Source organism: Palaemon carinicauda, chromosome 45 (assembly GCF_036898095.1).
Source record: "Palaemon carinicauda isolate YSFRI2023 chromosome 45, ASM3689809v2, whole genome shotgun sequence".
NCBI classification, from domain to species: Eukaryota; Metazoa; Arthropoda; class Malacostraca; order Decapoda; family Palaemonidae; genus Palaemon; species Palaemon carinicauda.
The window spans coordinates 32,136,532-32,162,711 of NC_090769.1; the positions used below are offsets into that span (position 1 = coordinate 32,136,532).

The window sequence follows — 26,180 nt, forward strand, 5'->3', positions numbered from 1 at the left end:
AGAGAAGCAGTAGGTGCTAAGAGTAATTTGTCATACAAGTGCTCATGCACCTGTTTTGACCACTTTGTCTCATACGAGATCAAGTTTTCTTTCTCACAATCCAGAGAGAAGGTCTTTCACCAACCTGAATAAGCTAGACACCTTGCATATGAGGTAAGAAGTCACGTAAGGAAAATGTTTACAGTACTTTCCTGATCATATGTTTTAGCACTAGGTTCAGATTATTGCTTTGCTTGTTCTACGCAACATAATTGGATACTTTATACACTGTACTGTATGTTCTTCATTGACTTTCAGGATACAGAAGTTCTGGTATTTGCTTCATTCCTGTTCTCCCATTACACAGTGCAGTATGGTGGAAGACTAGTTATTGACTCTTCTCATCGCTTGTATGAGCTATGAGATCTAATTTTTATGAGTGCCAATGTCTCCTTGTGCCCTGCAAACAGGCAGCCTTGTGCTTGTTCTCGACGGTTGGAATTTTTTATGGCATCTGCCGAGCGCTGCGACCAGGAAATTTATGAACGGTTATCACAATTAGGAGCCCTATGATTGCTTGTTGCGATCAAGAACCTAATGATTGTTTCCTACAATTGGGAAACATATGCTTGGGAAGATTACAATCAGTTCCTGTGATCTGGAAGATTGCAATTAGTGCCCACAATCAGGAATCTTGCTTATGGTTCCCATGATCGGGAATTTTGCAGTCGGTAACCATATGATCTGGAACAACGATCTGAACTCATGCCTCAAGTAATCGTCACCAGGTGAGCAGTTCACCCGTTCCTCCTACATGTTCCTTCCTAGTGCATCAACTGCCAAAGAAAAGGAAGAAAGAAACACCAAAGCAAAGGATGACCAATCAGGTGGTCTCTGTTAATCGTACAGCCGATTCCTCTGCATGTTTTCGTGGGAGGAGTAATGAGTACAACTCTTAATCTCTTCCCTACAAAAGTGACTAGCTGGGACCAGAATGACATACCTCCCTGTTCTGGGTGGGGGGACACTATGACTCTTCCTTCAGTATGAAAGGAATAAGAAAAGAGATTTTAGAACTTTGTCTTCTTTCTGGCTTTGTTCAAAAATTAAACAACCGCTCTCATGAGGGAAGGAGAGGGCCATCCTGGATTTGATCCTACGAAGCTAGAACATTGAATCTACCCTAACTCGCAAGAAGAACTTATCAGAGGCACTTTTCATGTAGACAGTACAGTAATCTGTTAGCAACAGACAATCTCTCCGGCCCATTATTTACGGGAGTACCCACAGGTTTCTGGATAACTGTACTGTATACTTGAAGTGGTGGTAGGGGCTCAACAGATTATGTAGTAAATCTAGCTCCCCTATGTGACAAGAAGTATCTCGTCTAAGAAAGCAGAATGAGGGACAAGAATGACTGGCCATTTACTTTTTTTTTCGTCCCCATCCTTGGGTTGCAGCAGACACTCCACTATTCACTAGACTGGATAAAGTATGTAGATGAGCCATATGATCAAGAAACTTTTCTTTGCAATAAGTTTGTTTAGAGGTATCTCCCCCTACCTACCAAATGAGCGGGGAGAATAAACAAATGTATGCACCCATGTTATCAAATGACCAAACGTTTAGACAACACATCCTCTACACAGATATAAGTTCTTCCCCTGGCTATATACCAATCCATGGCTGTTTTAAGACAATGAAAGAGAAAGAGTGAAATATTGGAAATATAAGAAAATAAATTTTATGCAAAAACAGGTAAACAGAGAGAAGAAGAAAAGTTAACACAAAAATCTAGAAAAGGAATATTCAAAAGAGATAAATGTACGGAAGAAAGAATATTAATGTAATCAAATCCTATTAAGGAAAAGAAAAGCACTTAAGGTACTGGTGAGGAACGACTAAATAATACAATGTCTCTCTAGGTTTTTTATATATATTACTAGAGCTGAACGACAACTAATGTGATATCATTCTCCAGGATGTTTTAAACTTTTATCTGCACTAATGTTACGGCAGTGTTATTGATATTTCAAATAAGTTTTATTTCTCAGATATTGATCACTTAAAGACAATACTTGACCTAGTTTAACACCTATCTCATCTTCATGTCCAAGTTGTTAGAAGTATGGCAGGAGTCACCACTTTTGCTCCTACACAGGACAAAAGTGCTTTAACATTCTGAGGAAAAATAAACCAGTTATTTTGGCTATAGGGACTTCCTCCCTCCTAAGGATGTTTCCTATTAAAGGGTGAGGGTTTACACCTGTGTTGGAACAAATCACATTTTAAAAGTAATTTGTATTTTTCCCAATTTTACAGACTTTTCTTTAAGGGGACCGTCCGCCATGGGGTATTGACATAACAACTTTCAGAAATAAAAAATCGTTTTATTGCTTCTATGTATGCGTAAACATGTCGTACATGCTCCCCAGAAGTTTCAGCCAATTATTTTTACAAATAACGAAGATATAGCGGTTTTTAAATGATGACGTCATCCTTATTGTGTCGTCTTCATGACTGAGTTTGACAAAATCGTCTTTGTGTGTTAATTTTGCATATCTATAGCAATTTTTCACTTATGTTTCAAGCTATCGTACGTCTGGCAGAAATGGACGGCATTGGTAGAGTGTAGTTGAACTAAACTTGCTCCTACAATAACAGAAGCCAAAGTTTCCAAAGATGTATAGATGTTATAATACATGCGTTTGTTTACTTGAAGTTCTTATGTACATTGTGTTTCCACAACGTCCTCAGGAACTTTGTAGAAAGGCCAATGTTACCTAAGGTTATAGAAAGAACAAATAGTCAATAATTTTTCCAAACAATGAAGAAATAGCGGTCTTTAAATGATGACGTCATCCTTATGGCGTCGTCTGTATGACTGTGTTTGACAGATGCGTAGTTCTCTCTCTCTCTCTCTCTCTCTCTCTCTCTCTCTCGAATTATTTACCACTGCCTTTCTGGGGTCTTTGTTACGGCCCTTCCCTTTGATGAAGGAGTTATCTAATTGGAAGACAGCCTGTGAAATAGTGGTTTTCACACGCCCCTGATGTAGACACGACACTCACGAGGTGCTCGCAGGGTAGTAACCTTGCATTCCATGCTTTTATTTTTCTCTGGTATATTTGGAAGATTTATATCAGAAAAGGTAGATAGAAGGACTTTTGACCAGGCGTCACAGGTTCTCTCCCCAGAAATAGATTTTTCCTTCGTCAAAATCCATTAATTCTCTCTCTCTCTCTCTCTCTCTCTCTCTCTCTCTCTATCGAATATTTAAAACTGCCATTTATACAAATACTATAATAACAACTCTCTCTCTCTCTCTCTCCTCTCATCTCTCTCTCTCTCATCGAATTATTTACCACTGCCTTTCTGGGGTCTTTGTTACAGCCCCTTCCCTTTGATGAAGGAGTTATCTAATTGGAAGACAGCCTGTGAATAGTGGTTTTCACACGCCCCTGATGTAGACACGACACTCACGAGGTGCTCGCGCGAGGGTAGTAACCTCTGCATTCCATGCTTTTATTTTTTCTCTGGTATATTTGGAAGATTTATATCAGAAAAGGTAGATAGAAAGGACTTTTCACCAGGCGTCACAGGTCTCTCCCCAGAAATAGATTTTTCCTTCGTCAAAATCCCTTAATTCTCTCTCTCTCTCTCTCTCTCCTCTCTCTCCCTCTCCCTCTCCCTCTCCCTCTCTCTCTCTCTCTCTCTCCTCTCTCTCTCTATTGAATTATTTAAAACTGCCATTTTATACAAATACTATAATAACAATGTTCAACTCTCTCTCTCCTCTCTTCTCTCTCATCTCTCTCTCTCTCTCTCAATTTGAACTGCAATCTATATTCAGCCAAATGCTCTCTCTCTCTCTCTCTCTCTCTCTCTCTCTCTCTCTTATGTTTCGAAATCTCGTACTTCTGGCAGAAATGAAAGGCATTGGTAGAGGGTAGGTGAATGAAAACTACCAGCTACGAAAACATCAGTAAAGTTTCCAAAGACATATAGAAATTATAATGCATGTGTTTATTTACTTGACGTTTGTATGTTGATTGTGCTTTCACAACGTCCTCCGGAACTTTATAGCAATGCCAGTGTTACATAAGGTGATAGAAAAGAACAAAAAGTAAGTGGAGAACAAGAAAAAAAGAACCAAGAAAGAGGGAAGCATGAATAAGAGTACAAAGCTTAAAGCTGCTAACTAAAACACTGGCAACAATTAGAGATCGCTGGCAACTCATACCATAGGAATAGTAAACTGAGGGTTCAAATACCTCGTTTAGGGTGCATTTATGTAGGAATAAACAATAAAAGTTATCATATTAATATTATCTTGATTTCTTTAGAAAAGAAGCGAAAGTTTGCTGCAAATCTTTGGGAGCTCATAACTCAAAAACATACTTATTCACACTTGAGTACATTTTCTCACTTATTTGTTGTTCGATATTAGAGAGAAAGATATCGTTGAAAAGAAGAATAAAAATCCCACAATTCTATTAGACAAAATTTTGATTTTCTTTTTACATTTTTTTTCACGATTATTTTCCGTCTAGACGAGGAAAAAAAAATAAAAATTCATTAAAAAAAAACAGAAAGGAAAATAAAAATTCTGTCCGACAGAATTGTTCGGGTTGATAAAGTAGTTTTTATAGTATAAGTTTCAATACAATTGGTATTATAGTAGTCGGGAAAAATGTACCTAAATATTTTTTTTAAATCATGATATTTGCTAATAAATACAAAAGTGTTTGATCAAATGACTTGAAATTTTTATATGATGAACGTATTATATATGTCTAAAACATATATAGAAAACTGTGTAATTTGGATCATTAGAAAAAAAAATGGCGGACGGTCCCCTTAACTTACACTTCCCTCTCCAGCCATCCTGGAAGTCCTAGGTTTAAGGCTAAAGTGACTACTCAGTGTGCTAGCGAGGGGATCTTCTCCACCAACTGCAAGTAACTACTGACACCTTGTAATAAGTTTTAACTAGTTCCATCTATGCTGAAATCCTACTCCTATTAAAGGATTCAGATTTGTATTGCCAAGAAAAATCTAAATTACTTAGAAATTTGTGATGTAATTTTTTAGTTATTGTAAAATTGACCCAAAGGTAGTGTATAGCACCTGTTTTATGTAGAATTCTTTTTTTTTGTCAATTGATACTATTGTTATTTATATAAACTCAAAATTTCATTAGTTATATTGTGTGTTATTTTATTTTTAGATTGATTTAATGCTACTTTTTTAATGCTTACCCTCGGCAAATTGTAAATAATTTTCATGATTGAATACAGTATTGCATTAATGTTATAACTTTCCTAGTTTGGTTCTTAATATCACTATTCCTAGTGAATACTGTTAAGTTCATTATATATTATTTACTATAACTATTACAGAGAATGCAATCTTGGAAATACAGGGTGGTTTTAGAAGAGTTAGGGGTTGTATGAATCAGATTTTTACAGTTAGGCAGATATGCGAGAAATATTTAGCAAAAGGTAAGGAGGTGTATGTTGCGTTTATGGATCTGGAGAAAGCGTATGATAGAGTTGATAGGGAAGCAATGTGGAATGTGATGAGGTTATATGGAGTTGGTGGAAGGTTGTTGCAAGCAGTGAAAAGTTTCTACAAAGGTAGTAAAGCATGTGTTAGGATAGGAAATGAAGTGATTGATTGGTTTCCGGTGAGAGTGGGGCTGAGATAGGGATGTGTGATGTCGCCGTGGTTGTTTAACTTGTATGTTGATGGAGTGGTGAGAGAGGTGAATGCTCGAGTGCTTGGACGAGGATTAAAACTGGTAGACGAGAATGACCATGAATGGGAGGTAAATCAGTTGTTGTTTGCGGATGATACTGTACTGGTTACAGACACAGAAGAGAAGCTTGGACGATTAGTGACAGAATTTGGAAGAGTGTGTGAGAGAAGGAAGTTGAGAGTTAATGTGGGTAAGAGTAAGGTTATGAGATGTACGAGAAGGGAAGGTGGTGGAAGGTTGAATGTCATGTTGAATGGAGAGTTACTTGAGGAGGTGGATCAGTTTAAGTACTTGGGGTCTGTTGTTGCAGCAAATGGTGGAGTGGAAGCAGATGTACGTCAGAGAGTGAATGAAGGTTGCAAAGTGTTGGGGGCAGTTAAGGGAGTAGTAAAAAATAGAGGGTTGGGCATGAATGTAAAGAGAGTTCTATATGAGAAAGTGATTGTACCAACTGTGATGTATGGATCGGAGTTGTGGGGAATGAAAGTGATGGAGAGACAAATAGAATGTGTTTGAGATGAAGTGTCTAAGGAGTATGGCTGGTGTATCTCGAGTAGATAGGGTTAGGAACGAAGTGGTGAGAGTGAGAACGGCTGTAAGAAATGAGTTAGTAGCTAGAGTGGATATGAATGTGTTGAGGTGGTTTGGCCATGTTGAGAGAATGGAAAATGGCTGTCTGCTAAAGAAGGTGATGAATGCAAGAGTTGATGGGAGAAGTACTAGAGGAAGGCCAAGGTTTGGGTGGATGGATGGAGTAAAGGAAGCTCTGGGTGATAGGAGGATAGATGTGAGCGAGGCAAGAGAGCGTGCTAGAAATAGGAATGAATGGCGAGCGATTGTGACGCAGTTCCGGTAGGCCCTGCTGCTTCCTCCGATGCCTTAGATGACCGCGGAGGTAGCAGCAGTAGGGGATTCAGCATTATGAAGCTTCATCTGTGGTGGATAATGTGGGAGGGTGGGCTGTGGCACCCTAGCAGTACCAGATGAACTCGGTTGAGTCCCTTGTTAGGCTGGGAGGAACGTAGAGAGTAGAGGTCCCCTTTTTGTTTTTGTTTCTTTGTTGATGTCGGCTACCCCCCAAAATTGGTGGAAGTGCCATGGTATATGTATGTATGTATTACTTTCATGTATGGCACATATACACCTTTCCTTTGTTTATGCATTAATCTGGTTCTTTACCTTTAGTTTTTCCAAAACTGTCTACCAAAGTGGGCTATTCTCCCACAATTTTGTCTTAGAACTTTCAGTGCTTGCTTTCTGTTTTGGTTATTTTTAGTAGCTGTTGGGAAGCCTCAGGACATTATTTTACTGTACTATGTTTCTTGTTATCTGTTTTATACAGCAGTAGCAGAAGTCTCGCTTCCAAAGACTCAAAAATTATAAGAGTAAAGCCACATATCGCATTACATGACATAGTAAGTCTGTATCTCTTGTGGAGATTGGCTGTGATAACCTTTTTTTTTTTATTGATTTTCTCCCATATCCAACACTATAAAACTTTGCATATTTTTATTCAGCATGGCTTGTTGATATTTTCATATTGCATTGTAGGCTCATTAAATTTTCTTTGTTATTTCCTTATCCCTATTGTTTTGAATCCAAAATTTTAACTATTGAAATCTGGGTCTTGTTAGTATTTTCTGAAGAGAACTGTGCTATGGCATTTTTTTATATTGTAGTCAATATTGCTTATTATCACTGCAAGTAGGGCTCCTATGTAATTCTATTGTGGAACCTTTGCCATGACTACAGACTTCTTGGATACAGTATACTATACTGTAATAACCTTCGAAATTTACCTGTGTTATTCCCATTGAAAATTCCCTTAACATTATTTTATGCCACTACCTATTCTACTTGACTTGAACTTGTTTTATGGCTTACTCTGTAACATAGTAATTGTCATTAAGTCTTGTACTTATTCATAATTGGATTAAAATCTGTGTTTGTATTTATGCAAACCTAACCTAAATCATTATTTATGAGGTGCTTTATCTGATGTTTTATGAATTTTCTAAAGATGAACTTGCTTAGATATAAGTACTGTAATGCTCATCATACAAGTCTAAACTTTGATTTACATTACCTGTACTGAAACTATCGATGATTAATGGGGAATAAATACAGTTTCAGAAAATTTTATTTTTAAAGCTTTCTTGTCAGGTGTAACTTTTCTGCATTTAATTTTCCTATTTTTGTGCAAATGAACACCTGAAGAACACAATACTAACCTGAATGCATTCCCATAATTTTTATCCAACTGCTTGATGATGGTTTCTTATTGTGCGGCTTTTTACGCAAATAAGCATAGTAGTTTATAGGAAAATATTAAGATATGATAATTTTACTTGACAGGTATTTTTGAAAACTTTATTATAACTAGAATACAATAGCTATTTCGAGTTATACCATTATGGCGGTAATGTATACTGAAAGTACCGGTAGATATAATATTTTTATTGTATATTCATTTATCCCATAATTGTTTTTGAGTACTGGAAATATTTCAATACTCCTTGTCTTAATTAATTTCAATATTAAGTTATTTATGTTACTTATAGAAAGGGTAACCTGATATAAACCCACTTTCAAATCCCCTAATTTGAATCTAAATTTAGTTAAGAGTATCAATACATTGGTTAAGGATGTAATTGCTAAAAGTTAATACTGTTTCTCATCAAAATATTTGTTTCCACTTTTTTGTGCGTGTAAAGATTAATGTAAAAGCCATGGACAACCACATAATCTTACTATTTCTCTTTATTTTCCTTACCTTGTTCTTGGAAAGTTAGTTCTATATTGTATAAGACGTTTATTCATTATACTGTACTGTACACTTATGTTCAGTTATTGTATTGACAGAGCTAGATATGTTGTGTTCTTGTGTATTCCACAGCTCTTACAATACAGTAACAATGAAGTTCTTTAATTATCTGTCTTTTAAATGCTGACGAAAATAATTGCTTCATAACCTGTTTCAAGTTTGTTTACTTCATCGCATCCCCATTTATCATAAATATGGTTATGTATTCTTGTCCTTAATGTTCCCAGGTTTACTGAACTTTGTCTGTCAGGCAGAGGACAGTCCCACCATGCATGTGCCAATTGGATCCTTATTTATGTCTTAATCACCCACCTCACATTTTGCAAACCTGTATTGCTGTTATTAGTGCTCATCACTGTTTCTCAGGTGTTTGTTCAACTGAAATTACTTCAAAGTGCTTATTATTTTAATGAACATTGAGTAAGTATCTTATGATAAAATTGCAAAGAACGTAAGTGAAGATGCAATTTTTTTCTCACATCCAGACAGCCTTCTGGGGGTGAGATAGTGGAAGGGTATTGCCTCTCTTGATGCCACTACTCCAGGGATAGTGGGGTCTGTTTGACTCTTCAGGGTGGAGGCTCCTCTCGTACTCAATGGTCATAGGGCTACCACTCAGCTTTGAGCCTAGCCTCTGTTAGGAAAGGGATTACCTCTTCATTGGATTTTTCAATCCTCATACGGGAGTCTCGAATGTGCTTGTCTTCAGCTGGGGGTTAGACAGCTTACATAGAACATAGTTAGTTTGCTGCGATCTTGAAAAGGAACACCCTTGGTGCTGCTGTGTCAGACGATAGTTCTTCACCCTATCATTTGGGACGACTTTCCTGCTTGCCCTGGCCTCGGTCAAAAGACTTAATGAGCGACACACCCTTTCTTACGACATCAACGTCTCCCATTCTAGGGTTGGAGACAGGTAATACAAATACTCGACTTCGTTCCCAAGGGGTCTCCAGACCTAAAATTCTGGCAGCAACGGATCGTAGGTTCGAGCCCTACTGGATTGAGAGGCTTCGTGATAGCTGATGACCCAGACCAACCGTTTCTATGTTCAGTGTGGACACTGAAGTGTTACCTTTAACAAACTTCAGGAGCTCACCCCCGAGTGGAAGGAGGTTGTCAGCACAGGGGAGGTTAAAAGAGTCACAGAGATTTCGATCTCGGTGTAGATTCGCAAGGTTATGGAGCATCTCTCGAATCATGACTATTCTTTGCAACAACAGAAACCAAGAGATCACAATGTCAGGAGAGTAAACATGCCCCTACCCTTCAAGGAAACTACAGTACTCTGTGATGCAGGTTCTTCGAGTTGGCTTGGGGAAGTGTCAGACAACTTTCACCACCTATTTCCTGCAAGGCGTAACCCAAAGTATCATGAAGACGTTCTCCATCGAATCTGTGGTGGTTACACAATAAGTGGTTTAATCACCTCGAGCTCCTTGATGGACAAGTAGCAGACAGTGGAGGGTGGCATCACCAGGTATTAAGTCTGGGAAGAATGATAAAGAGTGACTAGCATGTTCTTTCTTTCATCTTCCCCTCTCTCAAGGCACAGCACTTATGGTACGCTGCAAGCTGGCTTCTGCTGTCTGCAGGTATAACCACTTCCCTTGTGTAACCTTATATACTGTATATAAATATATTTGTTACATCCCTGTACCCTTTTGACAAAGTGGGATTGGGTAATGTCTATAGTTGATTCAAAGAATTCTACAATTTCTGAGAATTCTTACCTAGACAAGTCACATTGCTAGTATCCCACAATCCCATGGATTCCTCAGGCTGCTAAAGCGTGCTATTGCACAAAGCTTTAGCAATGTGTCAGGGTTTTCTACTATATGCGTGCGTAGCATGGTGGGAAACCGTGGGTCAAAAATCAGCCAACTCTTAAGGGCTTCCACCCACGTTAGGGCTGAGTTTTCTCTAATAAAGAGTGGAAGGGTTTGTATTTAGTGACGGAAGAAATGAAAAATTTAAAGTAATTTGTATTTTTCCTAATGATACAAACTTTGAGCTTTTTATACAAATTTGGCCTCCTTCACCTGTCCCCTTGCAAGTCCTGCCTGCAATCAAAAGTGACGAAACAACACAGGTGTGTGTGGTGTGTGTGTGAGCAGTGTAGCCGGTACTACCCATTACCCACCGCTAATTAGCGGTAGGGTAGTTATACACTGCCAAAAGTCTTATGGCTAGTCTTCCAGATTTGTCAAAATTATATTCCCAAATAAAGAGTTCAAGGTTTGTATCGTTAGGAAAAATACAAATTACTTGTCATTTTGGAGCAACATAGCGAAAGTTTGTGGATCTCTTTTGTAGCGAAGAGATCTATTTGGAGATCTGGAACTAGCTCCAAAATCTCATGAAAAGTACTAGTCAAGTGTCCATTCCATATGCAGACTCTACCTGGTTAGGGCATCTACCATGACATTAAGAGAGCCTTACAGATGGAATGGTGAGAAGAACACATTGCTTTCCTGAAGGAATTTCAAAATGGGGAGGGGTCACTGTATTCAGGATTCTCGAGCAGGATCCCTTTTCCTGAGGCAACAGACTGCCTCCTGGTTTTCCATGAAGATCTTTACATGGAAGTTCCTTCTTGAACCAATTCTTTTCATGTCAGGAAGACTACCATCAGTTCCAACACATTTCTGTGCAATGCTGTAAACTAATGAGACCATTTCTCGAACACAAAGATCTTTGAATGATCTTCCCAGCTGCACTTAAAAACTTCTGTACAATTAATCATGGAAAATAGGGGAGGATCAATAGAACTGACCTAGCCAAGGAATTTGGCATTGCCCATATATTGAGAATTCTCTTGCACTGATTGGGCTGTTAATCTTGATGGTCCTGCAATCTCTTCCGAGCTGCCTTTTTTCACACCTCTCTGGAGGCTTTAGTGATGCCATCTTTCCAGATTTTTTTTACGTGTTGATACTGCTTGATCTTCCCTTTCAGTGCCCAATCTATGACTGAGTTTTCCCAGATGCCAAAATCTTACAACTTCTTTTAACAGGTGACTTCTCAAATCCGATTTCAGCACTCATTCAAGCACTGAGAGGCCAGATCGGGCTTGGTCAGTTGTCAGTAAGGATCCTCTAAACCAGGGACAGGCATTTGATAACCTCATCCTCTTCGCAGACAGGCTGGCGAGTGTCTTAGGGAGGAAGGATTCTTCAATGAAACTTCCAGGTGATGTCTTCAAAAATGTCCAGGAAGACCGAACAATAGAAGTCGTGTGTTTGTGACCCCTATAATTTCACTCCCTGTGGAAGAGTCAGTGTGGTACAGAAAATGTTCCTCTAGGGAAGGAATAAGTATCGGAAACGTAACCATCCCCTAGTTGACGTGTTGACACGTGGTACAGGAGTCACTCGCCTACTACTTGTGTTCTGTTCTTAAAAAAATTAGCATACGCACTACTGTAGGAATAAAGGATGCTGCCCTTCTTTCCCCTTCCTGGATGTTTAGACTTCTCTCTTCCCCCCTTCCTAGATGTTCAACTTCTCTCCCCTTGAAAGGTTTAAAGGCCACTCATGAATGGCAGAGGCAAGGGACAGTGGCATTACCCTAGCAAGTAGGACAATGCTCTAGAGAATGACCATATATAAATATGATCAGTGAACAAGCCCCCCTCTATACCTAAGATAGAACCAAGGAGGGCCAGGCAGTGGCTGCTAATGACTCAGCAAGTAGACCTATAGGCTCCCCAAACCCTCCATCCTTAGCTCACAAGGATGGCGATATTGCAAACACTAAAGGAACTAACGAGTTTGAACAGGACTCGAACCCCAGTCTGGCGATCACCAGGCAGAGATTTACCAATAGGCCACAACAACCTGGACATTTTAACTTCTCTCTCTCCCTCCTCTGGTGCGTGAGGAGCAGTGCGTGTCAATACTTTCCAGAGGAAGGAAAGTCCGACCCAAACAGAAGGAAGAAATCACCGAAGCACAGGACGACCGATTAGGCCGAGTCTCATGAGGCATAAACTGATCCCTCTGCATGGTGTGGTTTTGTAGGAGAAGTAGTACTGTGCCAAAAAACTCTACCTGTGCCAAGGTCTCATATGAGACTGAGCATAAGCACAATGGGTTAGGACATTAGCGGATGCTATTGTCCTCTCCTGCCTCAAGATGCTCCTGAGACGCTTCGGCAACTCCATCACCACTCCATTGATTCAGTGATGGCAGTGCTGGCAATAGGGATTTGATGTAAGACTCAAGCACAAGGGCACTTCATTTGCAGGCCTGTAGTCTCCTGCCATGGAAGCACCTTGCAGGGTCAGCTGAGTAGCTTCTTGTTTGACCTTTGGTTGGATGCAGTCATATACTTCGCCTCAACCCGGAGCTTGACATTCCCAAACAAAGAGAAGGCAAGGACATTTTTGATACTGCAGTCACCTTACCAATGGTCCTTTGGATCCTGGAAAAATGCAAGGAACATACTCGAGGTCTTCCAGATGGTTCTCTAAGTCTAACTAATCAATTCTTTCAGTGGAAAAGTCGACTGTGGTCTAGGGACCTATCTTGCTGTTCAAAAGGAAGAAGACATCTTGCACTCAGTGAACCTGAAGACTACATACATCTAGATACCTATCCTGCGGTCTGTTAGAATTATTTCCTCCTCATCCTCTTGGCTTTGGTTTTCGTTTCAAAGCCCGGGCTTCAAACTGTATTACTGTACCTTTGGTGTTCACTCTCGCCTTTCTGTTACCTACTTAACTGAGACTCATCTCTTGGGGTTTTCTCGACAATCAACTCGTTCTGTCTTCCACCAGGAGGCAAAACACCATGGCCAAGACAGTTGATCTCCTTTTACCAAGATCTGAAAATCATGTTCAGTTGGTAATGATCTGTTCACTTGGTAACCAGCTGCAGGGCCAAGCAGAAAAAAGAGGAATGGATTATGCTCTTAACATTTGTTTCAGCAAACGGTGGGAAGAAGTGCAGTCACTCTCGTGCCACAGAAAACTTCTGGTTGGACAGTAGCAACGTTTTTGGAGACTTCCCTTATCATTGGGAACTCGATTTACATAGGCTTTCACACCAGTTAGTGCCCTGGGATTATTGGGTGTATCACTTGTAAGCAGCAAGAGATTTATTTCTCTTGCATATGGTTTCAGTAGAATAGGAAACTTGTGCTGATTGGGCTTGGTGGCTGATTAGGCTTGGTGGCCTATTGACATTTTCCCCTCTAGACGAGTTCCACTTGAACACCACCCTTAGGGATCCTGTTGTTCACAGACAAATCCAAGAATGGTGAGGCACACCTGAAAGACATGAACACCTTAAGGAAGTGTGCAACAGAAGTAGTTTACCTGCTTTTCGACCTACTGGTAGTCAAAGCAATGCTATTATCTTCTCAACAGGGTTTAATAAGTCACTCGGTATCAAAGAAGAGCAACTACTACATTTTTGTGACTTATGTCTGGGAGCAAAGGGGTACTTTTTCAGACCCTTTGCAATTAGGTAAGCACTTAGGCAGCCATAAACATGATAGAGCTTTTGGCGAGATCCTTTCCAACAAGAGGAATGTTCTACCAGACACACTCAATCACCATGGTCATGGAATATGATCAGTAATTCCTCACTTTTGTGCATGGCAGAAAGGCTTCTTAAACTATGGATATCACCATCGAAAGACCCATTTCACCTCCCAGTAGATTCAGAACTTCCAGTATATTGTTCTCCAGTTCTAGAACATCTTCCAGTAAGCTGATCTCCAGTTCCAGGGACATCAGCACCATTCGGTCACCATTCGGGTCACCTTCTAACACATCAGTTGCCTCCAGATACCTTAGTCTTTCCTCCCACTTACATGGCTTACTAATTTATCAAAAACAATCTGTAAATGATACCAGTTTCAGGTTATCTTGATGGCTCCCAAGTGCCCCACATCGGATGGCAAATGTGTTTGCTAATGCTCCACGTCTAAGTGCTGTAGAACTACCCTTCTTCTGCTGGTGGCATTATAGAAGGGATACTTTACTGGGTGGAGCCTCTCTGCAATGACTTTTGGTTCTTCTCACTGAGGAAGCTCCTCTCAGTCTCTGTAATAAAAGGGTATCTCTGCCTTTAGGTAGATCTCAGACTTGAAGATCTTGGATCTTTTCCCATTCTGAGATCAGTCTGGGCTTAGGAGTGGCTTTGAACGGTTTTCCCTCCCTAAGAGCTTGAGCCCATTGGGGATGTCCTTCGAGTCCTCGAGTCTCTCAAGTGGACCCTCTTCTACACTTGATTGAGCATCAAATAGAAACTGACCCCTAGACTAATCAAGAGCCACAATATTTTGATTGATAAATTGTGTGACCCTCAACGAAGGAAGGCCTTCCTCTCCCTTATTCCAGAGTTTTTGTCCAAGAGCCAGCTTCTAGCCTGACACAACACTAATCTAATATCCTTCTTCATCTCGTCCGTACATGCAGGTGCTGGATGACTCCTCTGTCTCTTGAGGACGCAACACTTTTTAAAAAATCTCTGGTCCTCTTGCGGAGCACCAAAGATTCTTTCGTACACTGAAAGCATATAGATGAAGATATCCAAGACTATTTCTTTGACTCATGCACCTTCAGTCGGTCGTACAGATCCAATGAGATTCCAGAAGTACCACCTTGGTTTGAGTTCATAAAATCAGGGATATTAGATGTACCTTAACCTTCAGGAAACTCCTGTGAGTGGTGCTAATCTCGAAAGTTGAAGTCTAATATGACAAAAACTCTTCACCTCCCACTACACATGTGAGTTGACCCACAGGTCCCTAGATAACATCCCTGGTTCTGTGATAGCTACTCAGTTGCAAACCAGCTGCCTTGCGAGACAAGTAGCATCTCGTCTAAGATAGCAATTGTGACATGAGTCTAGTCTAGGGGAGGTAGAATGGTGGACACTTCTCTCCCTTAGTCTAGGGGAAGTAGAATGTCTGGGCATTCTCCTCTTTCTTAATCTAGGAGAGGTAGAATGTCAGGCCATTCTCTTCCTTTTTCTCCTTTGGGGTGAAGCAGTCCTTCCATTATATGTTGGATCAAATGCTAGATGTAGGCAAGCTTCACAAGTGAGTAACTTTTCTTTACAGACACGTTTTGAATTAAAGTACGTATCTCACCCATCCTTCCAAACGAGTGATGATGGATGAAATGTGTACTGCCCATTTCTCATAATGACCATACACTCAGACTCTATATCTTTTTAGAAGTAAGTTCTTCCCCGACCACCTACCAGTCTTTTGGTAAGGACTTAGCGTAACACTTGAGACATATACATTCTCAGGTAGGTAGGAAGTTGAAAAGAGTTATGAGTTGTGTTCCCATACAAGAGTAAAGTACATGGACAATTCCTAAGTAAGTTAACCAGTCATTCTTGGGTATTGGGGATTTCTCCCTCCTACGATTAGTCTCCTATTAAAGCTCAATGGATTGTATCACGTGTAGGTAAAAATAACCATTTTTTTATTCAATTTGTATTTGTCCTAGCTATACAAACCTAAGGCCTTTAAGTTGCATTCCCCTTCTTAACCACCCTGTAAGTCCTTTGCTAAAAGTCAATGTGAAGCTACTGCCACCCGGCAGACAACTGTTAACTTCATTGAAAAGTTTTACAGCCATTTCCCGCTTCACTGAAGTCATACTCTTATGAAAGGTTATCAAGTTTGTATTATCATGAAAAATACAAATTTATTAAAATGTTCACAATTTTTTAAGGTTTGTGTGGCATTAGTTGCCCCCCTCCCCTGGTCTTCATGCTTGGTGGGCTTCCTGACATTCCTCCTTACTTGCTTACTACCTTACAAGCATAGAATTTGCATTCTTCCTTTGTCCCCCTGTAGCCCCTGTGATGTTAACCTCTCTCGTGTGTACTGTATTTTTTAATTCCGGCTTCTTGTGTTCAACTTTTGCCATGGCCCCTAAGAGATCATTATCTGCCAAATCTATCTTCAAGTGTGATAAGGGTACTGAGTAAGTGCTGGGAACGTATGTCTATTGCCTCTGTGGGTTAAATATTTCATGTAAATGAGACCACTGTGTGGTACAAATTTAAAAAACCTCAGTGAGCTGCCATAAGAGCAACTGGTCTTTGCTTCAGAGTGTTAAATACTGCATGTATTGAAAGAGAGGCATAAGGCAATTATTTAGATGGAGAATGCCTTGTTTATGTGGTATAAAACATTTTTTAAGTTTTTGAAACTGAGAATTCCTGATCTATAGTAAATTCTGGTAAACAGTCATTGTGATTTATTTTAGTTATGGGTTTTTTTATTATTGAGGAACCATTTTTTTACTTTTATACGTTCTGCAGAATTTTTTTTTCAAATCAGTGTGTGCACTCTAATTTTTTGTGGGGGTCATCAAAGTAAGGTCTCTTACTATAGGTTGATCAATATCAATATACATATTCAATTTTCTATTAAACTAAAGAAACTTAAATTTCAGGTATTTCGTTCTTTAACTCACCGCAAGGCTCTTTTGGATGGATACGGGCATACAACTGTACGACTCAGTTCTGCTAATAGTTACAGTTATGCTAAAAGGGACATTTCCTTTCAAGACTATTGCTCAAATCACGTGCATCCACAAAAACTGTCTACATTAGGCAATGGTACAAACATTGTTTTCATTTTAGTGATGTACAGTACTGTAAAGTATTTACTTTTCAGTTAAATATTATGATATAATCAATACTCAAAATTATTATATATGAAGACATTCCCTTATTGCACAATTTTGTCATTACTTAATACATTAGAAGGTACTTAGTCATTTAAAATTGTTAGATTCTTTTGCAGCACTGCTGTAAAGATGATATTGTAATATAGTATTTAAATATCTACATTTGAAATCTCATTATTTTTCTTTATCTTTCAGAAACTTTTTACTTTTTTGGTGACAATAATCATGAAGAATGGGAGAGTCTTTTAGAGAAGTATCAACAGCCACCCTTCAGACTACCACTTCACATGGCTGCTCTTAGTTTTGGCTTAGCAGGTTGTCATGCGTAGCCATTTTATTTTCTGTTCCTTTTCAATAAATGTTAAATCTGGTTTGTTATTGCAGTACTGTATATGATTTAATTTGTGATTCTGTATTTTTGTTCCTACGCGACATATTAACTCTCGTCTTTTAAGTAGGGAGATCGCTTTATCACGAGCTGGAGATGGCCGTTAAAACTTGTTAAGGAGTAGTTCACCGGCTGGTGAAGATTATGGGTGAGAAGCTCTGCCCCCTTTTCCAGCTGGAATAGCTTCACTTTTGATTTAGACGTTAACAAGTACGCATGTACTGTCAGCTCCTTATGAAACTTTTAATTTTCTTTTTGTATTGCAGGAAATGAATATGCTGTTGGACTTGTAATGGAAAGTAAGCCAGATGTTCATACTTTCTGGGAGAATGGTGGCTGCCGCTGCAACCAGTTTTTGAGTAAACTGCATGGTTGTTTGCAATTATCCCCATGCGTCAAGTGCAGGTTATGGCCACCTGTGCAGTGGCATGTGTATGCCTTGAAGGGAAAATAGAGAGCTAAGCCTTCACCGGGATCTGTCTAGGCAGTGCCCAAGAAAATATCTAAGTCTTTTGCTCCTGTCTCTTCAGGGGGTGCGACTGCTACCGCTGCCCTGAACATCTGTATTGGCAAGTTTTTCAGATTTTGGTGATGTGTGTGGATACCCCCTGTTTTCACTACACCCATTTAGATGCTGGAAGCTCTTCACTCGTCTCCGTGCAGACTACTGATGATGAGATTGAAATAAGGAAGTGTTGGACTTCCTTAGGTCTTTCAGGTAGGCCCTCCATGACTTTTTTGATGGAGCTTGTAACTAAGGCTACTTCTCCCCCAGTGCAAGTATCCAGTTTAATCCTGGTGACGCCAGTGGTGAAAGGTGTGGTGGTACCCCCAGTGTCAGGGACTACGGTAGTCCCCCACTAAGCCCAAAAGAACTGTGAAGGCCCATATAGTGGGTCCCCTAATGGCAAAAATTGTGCTGCCATCAGATGTTGAGGCCAAAATTGGGCATAAGATGTTCGTCAAAACTAAAGTGCATGTTGCCTTTGTAAAGGTAAAGGTGTCTGGTTTAAGTTCCAGTATCATCAGAATAGATGCTCATCAGAACATCAGCCGGGCAAGCCCAACCCCTTACTTTTGTGCTCAAGCACAGCAGTGGCTTCCCCTGTAAACAGCTTAAAATCATAGTCCCGTGCTGTGATCGATCTGCTCCCATGCGAATGCTAGGCAAAAGCATTACCATTATAATAGCTGGGAGGGTACTCTGTTTCCTGACCCGGCCCCTGTGTATCCCACCCATTCCCCTGCGCCCTGAACCCCGACCCTTGTGCCTAGGGGTCCAGGGCCCATATCACCTGCTCAGTCTGGTGATAATAATAATAATAATAATAGTAATAAAAATTATAATAATGATAATAATAATAATAATAATAATAATAATAATAATAATAATGATAATAATAATAATAATAATAATTATGATAATAATAATAAGGAAAAACCTGAGTTGGTAGATCCTGGATTCGAACCTTGTTAGAGGGGTAGGTCTTCTTTCTCCCTCTCCAAATTTTGATGCTCTTCACGGATATATCAAAAGAAGGGTGGGATGCTCACCTGTTGCAGTACATGGCCTACGAGCTGTGGTCTGATCCAGATCGGTAATGCCACAAACCACCTGTAGTTCAAAAACAACTTACCTTGCTCTTAAATATTTTTCAGCAGCTCCTTTTGGGTCACTCAGAAGTGTTGATGAGCGATAAAAAGACCATAGTGGCATATCTAAATGAACAATGAGGTACCATTTTACAGCATCTTTGCCAAATAGCCGTTGAAATTCTGCGATGGACAAAGGACAGTATGATCTCCCTGTCAGCCCAGTTCATATCTTGCAAAAAGAACATCTTGGCAGAAAATATGAACAGGAAGACTCTGATAGTTGGTTCCTGGTGGTCTTTGGAGCCTCGGATAGCGAACAAAGTGAGGACTTTGTGGGATTTGTAGACAATAAACCTGTTTGCAATGTCCTTCAACCAGAAGCTTGTGGTGTACTGCTCACCAGTATGAGACCCAGAGTTATCATTTCACTTCGCCTTCTGACATCTGTGAGTCAACCTAGATGCTTTTGTGTTCCCCTGGTCTGCCAAATGAGGAAACTCCTCAACAGAATATGATCTGCAACTAACCTTTCCACGACATTAATAACTCAGTTACAGCAACATGCAGAATGGTACCCAGACCATTTTTTGCTGCTAACGGAGGTTCCGAGGGAGCTTTCTTCCTTCCACGACTTGCTGTGCCAACCACGTGCTCAGATTTACCATCAAGCTGTGAGATCCTTACAACTTTGCTTCTGGAGGTTATCCAGCATCCCTCACTAAGAGAGAGTTTTGGCAGCCAGTGGCATAACAGATATCCGATTACCTCAAGAGGTTCTCAACCTTAGTCTACCTGGCAAAGTGAGTGATCTTTTGTTGTTAGTATCGTAGGTGGGGTGTCTGTCCGAATTTTTACTCTATCTCTGAGAGAAAAATCTGAACAGTCTCGGTGGTGAAGGCTATTGCTTGGCCATAAGCCAAGTTTTCATAAGAGGACACAGGAAGAGAGCACTCCAGAACTTCAAGAGAGAGCCCTGAAGTACAGGATCCCGCAGGCCAGAACTAAGGGTAAGAGAGGAAGAAGATTAGACCATCTCCTCCTAAGGAAGACAGGGCAACTTCCTTCACAGACTCTTTCCGCCTCATTTCAGTCGAGGTGGTTCCGAGGGCTGCTTGCTCTCCAGCTGAGATTGACGTGGTTCCCCCTTCTGCGGAGGTCCATCGCCCTCGTAGGACAGAGGAAGCCGCAAGGCTTATTTTGATGGAGGAAATTCTGTCTCAGTGCAGACAGTCATATGACTTATTCACAATCCTCAAGTCCTCGGAGAGAGCTCCTCTACCTCTACTTGAGAGGCAAAGGGATGTTCCGTCCAGTACGTCAACATGAGTTGCCCTGTCAGCAGCCTATCCTGATGACGACCTTAACCCACACCAGGCTCGTATGGGTAAGAGTTTGGAAGTGGATGAGCAAAACGATCAAGAGGACGATTTTTTGCCAACTACCGCTAGCCCTAAGCTTTCAGAAGTGGAGCAAAAGGAGACTGAACACGCCTTCTGGCAGGTGTTAGCCTGCATACATATCATCATTATGCAGCCAGAGCCATCGGTATTATTATTATTACTTGCTAAGCTACAACCTTAGTTGGAAAAGCAGGATGCTATAAGTCTAAGGACTCCAACAGGCAAAATAGCCCAGTGAAGAAAGGAAATGAAACTACAAGAGCAGTAATTAAAAAATAGAAGATTTTAATAACAGTTACAACATTAAAATAAATCTTATATATATAAACTATAGAAACTAAAAAACAAGAGGAAGAGAAATAAGATAGAATAGAACTGTAACCCCTCTTGAGGGAAAGGACTTGGTTCTTGACCAATTAAATGGGACTCACAGACCCCTGAAGGCCATTTGCCCTGATCAAAGGAGTTAAGGAGTGCCAGACAGAAGGCAGTGTCTCATGCCACGTGTCATCCTCCTCCCTTCGCTCCAGTGCCCCGCCAAAGTCCTCTCGAGCTATGCGCTGCAAGTGTGCAAGAGCCCGTGCCTGGCCGGCAATCTCAAAAAAAAAAAAAGTCCTCCCGGCGCTTTATGTGCTTCAGAGGAGATATTATGAGATCCTCAATGAGCTTCTCCCAGCCTTGCCTTTAGATCACTCCATAGAGTCACTCTAGAAGGGTACGCCCTTTGAGAAGCTAACAGAACTTCGTCTTGTTCTCGGCCTCCGAGATCCTCAACCAGGAAAAGGTCGCAAAGTATGCCATGGTAATAACTTCGTGGCTTGATTTCTGGTTGGGATCTGTGGGACAACTAATCCAGTCACAGGACTGGTCTCAGTAGTCCACGAGGAAGTTGATGGAGACTTTCCTATTGTCTGGCACCAGGGCAATAGAGTTCCTCTCCCATCAGGTGGTTAACCTTTAGGATAACACCATCCTGAAAAGGAGGGATTCCTTCGTAGGAAAGTTTCATTGGCAACTCCCGTAGGCCGAAGTGTCGAGGTTCAGAAACTCCCCCTTTGAATGGAGCTCCTTATTCAATCCCGAAGATGTCGAGTGGGTGACTGAGAAGTGGAGAAAGTCAAATTATGATTCCCTCATCCAAAAGGCCTTAACATCAAGGTGTTACTATCCTTAGCCACAAAGGAAACCAGCTTCCAAGCTGCCGACAAATAGGGCTGGGGACCTTAAACAGCAGGGTCCTAAGGTGTCCAAGAAGTCCTTTCGAGGCAAGGAGTCCTTCCTTGGAGGGAAGGGAAAGAGGGGATCTGGCCAAGGCGGGCCCCACAAGGACAAGCAATCCTTCCATATGTCCACCTGTGGGGGGATGCCTGCAAAGCCGCCGGTTTAGGTGGATGCTTCATGAGGCCGAACCTTGGACAATCGAGGCGATTCGTTCAGGATAGCACGTCCTGTTCACTCGATCTCTCCCTCCACTTATTCGGGATCCAGTCCCAACAAACTCCTATGTGAAGGGATCTGCATAGAAGTTAGCCCTTCAGCAAAAGTCCAGACCATGTTGGAGAAGAGTGCTCTCCAAGAGGTACTCGACAGATCCCTAGGCTTCTACAGCCAACTCTTTCTTGTAAGAAAGGCGTCGAGAAACTGGAGACCCATCATCAATCTCTCAGCCGTGAACAGGTTTGCCAGTCAAACCCTGTTCAGGAGGGAGACAGCCGACACAGTCAGACAAGCAATAAGACCGCTAGATTTCATGTACACACTGGATCTCAAAGATGCATAGATAATTGCAGATCCCAATCCACCCATCTTCCAGGAAGTATCTAAGATTCATGTTAAACCAGAAGAATTACCAGTTCAAGGTGCTATGTTTCGGTCTTTCCACAGCACCTCAGGTTTTCACGAGTATGTTCGCCCTTGTTTCATCATGGGCTCACAGAATCAGCATCCATATCCTGGACAACTGGCTGATTCTTGCAGACTCGGCAGCAACCCTTCTTCTCCACCGAGATGAGCTTCTAAGGTTTTGCCAAGATCTGGGGATCATGGTAAATCTCGAGAAGTCTCAACTGCTCCCATCTCAACAACTTGTATACCTGGGCATGCTAATAGACACCAAAAGGCACAAAGCTTTTCCATCAGACAAAAGACTTTAGAGGCTGATGGAATTAGAACAGCCCTTCCTCAGGCAAGAAGAGCTCCCAGCCCAGAGCTGTTTGCGCTTGCTCAGTAACCTATCTTCTCTGGCCCTTCTAGTTCCCAACAGACGCCTCAGGTTAAGATCCCTCCAGTGGTATCTCAAATCCCAGTAGAATCAGTCCACTGATTCCCGTATAGGACAGGAGGAACAGACGGACCTCAGATGGTGGCTAACAGACCAAGACCTCTGCAAAGGGGTCAATCTTCTTGTTCCTTCCCCAGAATTGATGCTCTTTTCATTTGCGTCAAAAGGAGGGTGGGTGGTCCACATGCAGCACCCCACCACCTCCGCCAATGGTCCGAATCAGAAAGGTATCAGAGATGATGGCAGCCTTCCTCACCCTCCAACAGTTCCACCAGTTCCTGGCAGGGCACTCCGTGATATTGATGAGTGACGATACCATGGTAGTACCTTACTTAAACAAGCAGGGCAGTACCTTTTTGCAGTCGCTGTGCCATCTAGCTGTAGAGATACTCAGATGGGCAGAAGACAACTGTGACCCTATCTGCGCTCTTCATTCCAGGCGAATGAAATGTGCATGTAGACAACCTGAGCAAATTGACTCGGATAGTGGGTTCTGAGTTGTCTTTGAATCCTCTAGTAGCCAACAAAGTCCTGACTTTATGGGGCTCCCCGACTGGAAAAGTTCACAACGGCCCTGAACTTCAGGCTCCCACTGTACTGCTCCCCAGTCCCAGATCCCCAGCTCTTTGGCAAGATCCATTCCAACAATGGTGGGAGGACATAGACGTGTATGCATTACCCCAGTTTTGTCTGATGAGAAAAATCCTCAATCAGGTCAGAGTAAGCATGAACTTACTAGTGACCCTAATAGCTCCGCTATGCCATCAAGCAGAATGGTTCTTGGACCTTCTGCAACTCCTCACGAAGATCCCGAGGGAGCTCCCGCCATGTCACGATCTACTCAAACAACCATACGCCAACATCTTCCACAAAGTCGTCGCTTCGCTTCGACTTCACGCCTGGAGACTGTCCAGCACCTCCTCAAACAGGGAGGCTTTTCGTAACTAGTTGCGGAGAGAATAGCTGGACACCTCAGACGCTCCACAGCGTCAGTCTACCAGGCGAAGTGGTCAGTTTTCTGTGATTTGTGTCATGGAAGGGATATTATTCCCCTTGATGCCTCTATTCCAACAATAGCAGTTCCTTTTACACCTTCAGGAAGAAATGCTTCTCTCAATTTAGGCAGTCAAAGGCTACTGCTCACCTTTAAATTGAAATGAGTGAATATTTCCTCCTCGTTGGAACTTAACTTACTCATATGGAGCTATGAGATTACTTGTCCCCAGTCGAAACTTAGACTTCCTCCTTGGAACGTGGTTCGGGTCCTTTAGTCTCTGAAGGACCCTCCATACAAACCATTACGCCAGGCAACAGATTGCCACCTTACATGGAAGACTGTATTCCTGCTCGCTCTGGCTTTGGCCAAGAGAGTCATTGAGCTGCATGGTCTATCTTCTGATGTCTCCCACTCAAGATGGGGAGAAGTGATACTCAACTTTGTCCCTGAGTTCATTGCTAAGACTCAAAATCCGGGTGTACTGGACCCTACGTTCGGCCCATTCCGGAAAAAGTCTACGTTCTGTAACCAAAGATGTAGACCAACTGGTACTTTGCCCAGTGAGGAGTCTGAGGTGTTACCTTAAAAGAACAGCAGCAGCTCGCCCCCGTGTGTCAGCACTGTTTGCCAGCATGGGGAAGGCAAAGAGAAGGGTCACAAGGAATACTATTTCCTCCTGGATCTGAAAGGTCATTGAGTTTGCGCTCAATCCAGACCCTCCTCTTTTCAAACGACCCAGAGCTCATGAAGTTAGGGGCATGGCAACGTCCCTTGCATTCAAGAAAATTGTCTCTGTGGCGCAGGTATTACAAGCGGGTGTGTGGAAGTGTCAAACAACCTTCACCGCCCACTACCTGTAAGACTTAACCCACTGGAACATGGATACATTCTCCGCTGGTCCTGTATTGGCTGCACAACAAGTGGTCTGAAACACCTCAAGCTCCTTGATGGACAAGTAGCAGAAGGTTGAGGGCTGAGGTTACCCAAGTTAGTCTGGGGTAAGTGAGTAAGAATGTCTGGCTCCCTTCCTTTCACCTTCTCCCCTTCTGGGGAACTCAGCACTATGTTACTCAGCACAGCTGACCTTACCTCTCTGCAGGTAAGACTCATTTTGCTTGTATACCCTGAGTATAGAAATAATACTTGTTGCGTCCCCAATACCCTTACGAGGGAGGTTATTGGGTAAAGTCTGAGGACTTCCATATCTTTATGACTCGAGTTCCTACATTAAAGACTAGCTGCATTGCTAATATCACAAATACACAGCTTTTGCAGGCTGCTAATGGTGCATAGCACAAGTTTTTAGGGAGGGCAGGGTTCCTATTACCTTTGGTCACATATTGAAGGAGAGATAACCCCGGGTCAAATGCCAAGGCCAGTTGGTGAGGACTTCCTCCCTCCTAAGAGGTAAGTTACCCCAATAAATAGCATAGAGTTTGTATTTATATTGGACCAAATGACAAATTTGTAAGTAATTGGATCTATGAGAAGAGATGAACAGTATATTGGGAGGAGAGTAATGGAAATGGGGGTACAAGGAAGGAGAAGGAGAGGGAGACCAAAGCGAAGGTGGATGGACTGTATCAAGGATGACCTTCGATCAAAGGGATTAACCGGTGATGAAGTGCGGGACAGAGGTAGATGGATCTATTTATACAAATTGGCCCCCTCAGCCCTGTCCCCCAAGTAATCCTGCCAGAAAGCAAAGTGGTTGCTCAGTCCAGGTGTGTGAGTGAGCTGGGTAGCTGACTACCCCGACCCCCCACCTGCTAACTAGCGGTTGGGGTGGTTATCCCTCCCTAAAATTATCATAGCTCGTCTTTCAGCTTCGCCGAAAGTGTACCCTTATAAATAGCGTAGGGTTTGTATGTTAGGAAAAATGACATTTTCAATATTAAACTTACCCGATAATCATGTAGCTGTCAACTCCGTTGCCCGACAGAATTCTATGGAGGGATACGCCAGCTATCACAATACTAGAAGGGGGTGTATTTACCAGCGCCACCTGTGGCCAGGTACTCAAGTACTTCTTGTTGACACCTCCTCAATTATTCCTCTGTCGTGCTTCCGGCAAGACGTTCTGGGATACGCTTATGTTCTTGGAGTATTTTCACGACTTTGGTGAAGTATTTCTCTTTGATTTCGGCTGTCGCTTTACTGGAAACTTCTATATTAGCTTAGTTAGCTTTTGGAATTAATTTGATTAATTATGGTGGCGAAGAGAGTATGAACTCTCGTTCACCTTTCAATGGCCGACCCTTCCCTTAGACGGAAGTGTTGGTGTCTAAG

General features: G+C 41.7%; 1 protein-coding gene across 1 annotated transcript in view; it reads left to right on the top strand.

The window, feature by feature from the left end:
* The window catches only part of LOC137634784 (jmjC domain-containing protein 8-like), a 117,903-nt gene that overhangs the window by 59,381 nt on the left and 32,342 nt on the right, over nt 1-26,180 (top strand). The window contains exons 4-5 of the mRNA XM_068367320.1: nt 16,993-17,158; nt 17,425-17,544. Of these exons, the coding sequence (XP_068223421.1) occupies nt 16,993-17,158; nt 17,425-17,544 (286 nt within the window). The remainder of the gene's footprint in view (nt 1-16,992; nt 17,159-17,424; nt 17,545-26,180) is intronic.